The sequence below is a fragment of the Podarcis muralis genome, chromosome 8 (assembly GCF_964188315.1).
Source record: "Podarcis muralis chromosome 8, rPodMur119.hap1.1, whole genome shotgun sequence".
NCBI classification, from domain to species: Eukaryota; Metazoa; Chordata; class Lepidosauria; order Squamata; family Lacertidae; genus Podarcis; species Podarcis muralis.
In genome coordinates this window covers 34,238,806-34,244,805 of record NC_135662.1, presented here as the reverse complement: position 1 = coordinate 34,244,805, position 6,000 = coordinate 34,238,806, and the positions used below count along the sequence as shown (strand labels likewise).

The following is a 6,000-nucleotide window of genomic DNA, read 5'->3' as shown; positions in this document are numbered from 1 at the left end:
TGATAACTGGTGAAGAACCACCAATCTGCTAGGAAGTTATTTCTTCCGAATGCACCTTGCAGAGGATATTTTAACATAAAATTATATGTCAATTGTTTGATCAGAATTCCTCACTTGGCAAAATAATAGGGTTAAGTCCAAGTAGTGATGGTTGCCAACTTGAATAGCTAAAATAGGATTATAAAAATTAACAGAGAAAAAGGCTGTCAGTGACTACATGGTAGCTAAATTAATGAGGATGAAAGTGATGTATTTTTGCAGTTTGCAATTTAATTTTGCAAGCCAAAAGAATTAGGAATATATGTTACAGAACGTCATGGGTGACCATCACTTCTCTTTCAGAATCACAGCAGCAGTAATATCAGGCCATTTTAATTAAAAATGTGCTTTATTTAACAAGTTCCGGTGTTATTAAAAACAAAATATATAAAATTTCCATTTACAACTGATGTTAAAAGAAGTATCAAGAGAGCAAAGGCCAGTACAGTTGCACATTTTCACCCCAATCCAATGAAGGAGTTTCTCATGTGGAAGCTCCATCATTTTCTAGACTGGAAAGCACATCTTACTGCATATCCAAATATGGATGTTGTCCATCAGCAAAAATTCCAGACTACAGCTGGACTGGATCACTGTTCCACAACCCCCTAAGCAATAAGGCTCACATATTTTATTCTCCAGGCTGAGTGTGGGCAACCTGTGGCCCTCAGCCAAATTTCAAGAAGCAGAAAAATATGGGGGGGGGGGGAGAATGGTGACTGAAAGAGAAAAAGGGGGAGAAAAAAGAGGGTGAGAAAAAAAGGTGGGTAGTTGGGAGGGAAAGGAGTGGCAGAAAGAGAAAATTAGTTGTCCCATCCATGTTATTCTGCTTTCACTTCTGGTATATGACCCCCAACGAACTACCATTGAGGAAATACAGTTTTTGACAAACAAAGGTTGCCCACTCCTTGTACAGTCCATTCTTGCCAACACATAGACGATGTGTTAATTGCTGTGGTAAGCACCACAACAATTATTTATGCTAATAACAGAGGGCCAGGTCTTGTCATGAAGTAGTGATCCTGTGAGCAAGTACTGCTGGGTGGGGCCCCTCAGGAAGGTGGTAACAATTAGTCCCCAAAGTGGGAGCATGTGATGGGGCTGGCTGGTTGCCAGCATTCCCCAGCCCCTGTAAATCTTTGACTTAACCTGCTTGGGGGGGGGGGGCGGGACATGCCATGTTTTAAATTTGTTGTTTGATGCTCTGTAGTTGGTGGAAGAGAAGATGTCAATAAAACCTGGAACCCGTTCAGTGCCTGTGTGCGATCGATTAGTAGCTTGGAGGGAGGACTTGGGAAAATGACCCCCTCCTTGACAGGGCTTACATTTATTTTTCATACACTGTCCAAAGAAAATCACACTGGACTCCAACTCCCATCATCCCTGACCTCTGGTCATGCTAGCTGTGGCTGACAGGAGTTAGAGTCCCACATTTAAACGCTACAGGTTCCCCGTCTCTGCTATAGTCTCATCCCCAGCTCTTTGAATTTCTTCAGCCTTGCCAAGCCATATTCATTCCAGCTCAAAACCAATGTCTACACTTGAGTGGTATGATTCCATTATACACATAGTCCTGAATATGTATCACACTCTTCAACCTACATGCAGTGTGAATGTCATTCCCCCTGCCCCACTTTGATTATCTCCACCAGCAGGACAGATTCTAGGCTCCATTGACTTGACATTGTCTAAGTAATAAACATTTTCAATAACAGTTAAAAAGAAATACAGTTTTGGCCCTTTGCTGCAAACCCTAGTGACATTTTTTCAGCAGATGCATGGTTATATTTTTAACAGCCAGCATGGTCTCTGTGCACGTTGGTTTAATTAGGGTCTCCGGCAGTAGAAATCCAAAATGACCTGTATCACGCAGCTCAAATGCAAACGCATATGGGATGCCATTTTTGTATGCCCAATCCATAGAACTGCCAGAACTCACATCTGGAAAAAGGAAGAGGAAGGAAAAAATAACAATTTTAAGTGATGTGTATGAAAGGACATGCTAGTTCCACAAGTTTATATTTTAAGTTGTTTTTCTAGGCAACTTCAAAGGCGCTTAATGTCCTCAAATCCAGAGATGCTGAAGAGAAAGAAGCTTTGCAAGTTGGACTAAAATTTGATCTAAAAACAGTTTCATCAGCTCTCTTTTCCCTGACTCTGTAGATGTATGTAGTACAGTGAAAATACCTATATTGCAGGTGGGGCAAGAGGGAGTCCTTCACCTTGCTGCACTATATCTGCTTTGTAATTGAGTTCAAACTGCTGACTACCAAGGCAATTTTGTGCTGGCAGACCTGGCTCTATCAGCTTGCAGTGACCTGAGACAGTCAGCCCATCTTCATCCATTTCTATGCTGCTTCTTAGCACTGCATGATGCTGGAGTGGCCCATTTGACAGTGCTGGCAAGTTTAAGACTTAGTAACCAAATCAACCTGACCACTTCTCCACTGCTGCAATGACTCAGAGGACCAGGGTTGAAGTAATTAATTTTAACTCTAAAGAAGATCTACGTATTACACAATGGAAAACAAAATAGCATGGGTAACATTCTCTACTTTCTCCTTTCACAAAGGTTTCAACTTGCCTTGTGTGTAAGACGATACATGGAAGTTTATTTTCTAAGATCAGGCTCAAGGAAAGGAAAGGCTAGGAAGAAAAACTTCCCTACAATTTACTAACAATGCAATCCTATGCATGTCTAGTCAGATTTAAATCCTGAGTTCGATAAAACTTACTGCCAGCTAGGAATGGATAAACATGTCACTTTCAGTTTCTCATCTTTCTAGCCTTAGCTCCAGTTCTCCACATCTCCATTTCATGGAAATCGATCAGCATTTTTCCTGTGAATTTCCCTCACTATACACATTTTATATTCAGTTTTGCGCTCTATACAGATATTTGCAATGCAGTTTCCCCATATGCATTCCAGCATGCTATTTTCACTAATATATGCATTTATATGCAAACTTTAGTATATGCATGTTTGTACACATTACTTGGCTGGAGAACTGCCCTGCAAATTTGGATAACTGCAACTTTCAATAGCCTTTTATATGTTTTCAGCAATGTGTGTTTTATCTGTATTTGTTCTAATTTTTGTGTTCCACATCGAGTCCCAGTTTTGAGCAAAAGGAGGGATGTAAATATTATTAGAACAACAATAACAACAGCAACAAACTGTGAAGAATGGATATGGTTTGCATAGTGTTTTGAAAAGTGTGAATCAGGCAAGATCATCTGTAAGCATCAACTGTATCAAATCCCCCACTTCCTGCTCCCAGGTAAATATGTACAGAACTCCAGCCTTAATCATAACATTTCTCAAGAAGAACATTAATCCCTGTCGCGAGCTGCACTCAGCTTGCTGTGGGCTAGAAGAAAAAAGAACACGCTACCTCCCACATTTCCACTGGTGCTGAATGAGTGAAGTGCAATTCTTATTTGTTGTGCTTTCCCACACTGAAGTACTGAATTAAACAAGGGTTGAATGGCGCAATCTGCGGCTAACTACAAGCTGAGCACTCCCACTATAGTCTTCATTAACTATAACAATATCTTTTTAAAATCTATTTTTTAAAACAACTTAAAAACCTGACATGGCATGGCAGTTGCTGTGTGGCTGAAAACAGCATGAGGAAGCATGTTGTTAGAAGTTGGGGCAAGGCGGGGGATGCTTAACCAAACATCCAGTTGGTATTAAAAAACAGAAAAGGCTGCAATCCTATAGCCACTTACCTGGCAGTAAGCCCCCTGAACTCAGTGGGAGTTACTTATGGGTAGATGTTTATAGGATTGTGGTGTTGGTTGCCTTAGGGAATGAAGTGTCCTGTTAATACTTTGTCTAGGAAACCGGTGGCAACCTGTGGCCTTACGGATATTGTTACACTTTTAATTTTCATCAACCCTAAGCAAACAGTCAGGGAATTGTAGCCCAGTGGTATCTGAAGGGCCACAGATGCCCTGGTCCTTGGGCTATGCTCACACCACTTTTCATTTTGTACCACTAAATTTTCAGTAGATTGAAGAAAAGCATTTATTTCTCTCTGCATTCGTTCTTCCAAAGTTTCAGATCAGAACAAACTAAACGAGTGAAGAATATATTCCTTTGCTATATAAAGCTGCCGGATTTCTTTTGTCTATCATAGTTGTCTGGAGACTTCCATTCAGGCTCTGACAGTTATTGAAAATTCAGACTTTAAACATCCCAAACTCCGCTGGGAAGAAGATGAATTTTTAATATTCTGTAAAATATTTCCCTGTTGAAGATATTTTACTTTGGTTTTTTATTGTCTTCAAAATGATTGTGATCTAAACCCAGAATTCAAAAAGAACATAACCCAAAGTCTGAGCGAATTCTCAGTACATCAATATTCTCTACAAATATGTGATAAGAGACAACCCAGACATCCTTGCAAGCTCAAAATACATATGCCCTGATCAGCAAAAGAGATCCGTGCAAGGAAGCATTTTTTTCCTGTAACCGACCCACATTCAGATATGTGTCTGGATGCCCATCCACGCCGTGGTCCTCATTCAGACACCACTGAATGGGCTGAATGTCCCTTTAGATGAATGGGAATTCAACTTGCACCATCAACTGTTAACTTCTGACTAGTTGGCCATAAATTGAGCTGGACTGAAAGCTCCATTTGAATAATCACAAACATCATTTATTATGTCAGTTGTTTCTCAGTGCCCTCTAAAGATCCTTCTATATTGTCTCCAAGAGGCAGAGTGGTGGTTGTTGGGGTTTTTTTTGCCAGCCTAAGACTCCATTGCTACAATTATTAGTACATCAAGAAGATCTGGGTCACATGGTTAGGCTTCTTAAATCCCACTTCAGTCATTGGATGGGACCCAAAGCATTGCATGCATAGTTCTGCTCACTCATGAGAGCTCTTCAGCTTTCCTTTCCAGGGACAATCTCCATTCTTACTGAAAAGTCCATCCAAGGTCCTGTGGACATCCCATGGGGTACAAGAGTCTGGCACATAAAGGGCACATTGCTCCCTCCACTGGACATGCATGGAAGTGTTTTTGCTTGTGCACAAGACATGTGTCAGGTTGGCATCTAAATACTGTTATGAGTTTGTGGGGGCAAGATCTCCCTAAATTCTTAGATTTAGTAAATGTTAGGAATAAGTTGATGCTTGGGGTATTAAGGGAAGCTGCCAGACTTCTGAATCCTGTAGTGTCAAAAGGACAGTTCAAACCACTTTTCCATGCTCAGGAAGTCCTTGGGAGGGTCATTAGCAAGAAACAAAGAGAGCAAAATACTGGGCCATTAAGAACGATTGGCAATGTAAATACTGCCAGCTCTGAGTGAACAGCAGAGGCAAAGGCCAATGATAGCAGACAACGCCCAAGTTTAGGGTTTCAGCTTTGGGTTTTAGGCTGGGGGGAGGTCCTTGAAGCCAGCTGGCAGCAAGAAGGGGAAGGAGGGGCAGAATTCCATGTGAGTTGGAGGTGACAGGTTGGGACCAAGAGACTTTGAATCCAAAGCTGCCCTTAAGAGGGAAGCCAGACCCTCATAGGATGTGAATGTCCTGCAATCCCTCCATCTAGCTGCAGGTTGTGTAAGTATGTATATGGTATTGTATATGTATATGTGTGTGTGTGTGTGTGTGTGTGTGTGTGTGTGTATATATATGCTTTCGTAGATTTTCACGGGTACAGGAATGCAGGTTTTGGTGTCCTCGGGTGTCTTCCCGTGTAAAAGATGGGGTGTCTAGGCGACGTTTCGACGAGGTCTCACTCGTCATCTTCAGGCTGGTGCTTTCGGCTTCTTGTTACTGGAACAGAGCAGGATCTCAGTGTTTGAGTTCCTATAAATACTGTTGAGGAGGTGTGGTGTATAGCCTCCAATGTTCTGGGCAGAGAGGAAGTTCCCAGGCTAGTGTGCCTTTTCTTCTTTTGTTCCTTAATTACTTGAGGGATATCTTGAGTGATTTCTTGAGTGAT

The 6,000-nt window shown here is 41.5% G+C and overlaps 1 protein-coding gene across 3 annotated transcripts in view; it reads right to left on the bottom strand.

The window, feature by feature from the left end:
* Window positions 1-369: 369 nt before the first annotated feature.
* Window positions 370-6,000, bottom strand: part of CPA6 (carboxypeptidase A6) — a 47,719-nt gene continuing 42,088 nt past the window's right edge. For all 3 annotated transcript variants that reach the window (XM_028736765.2, XM_028736764.2, XM_028736766.2), the window contains one exon: window positions 370-1,980. In XM_028736765.2, coding sequence (XP_028592598.2) covers window positions 1,793-1,980 — 188 coding nt within the window. In that variant the 3' untranslated portion in view covers window positions 370-1,792. The remainder of the gene's footprint in view (window positions 1,981-6,000) is intronic.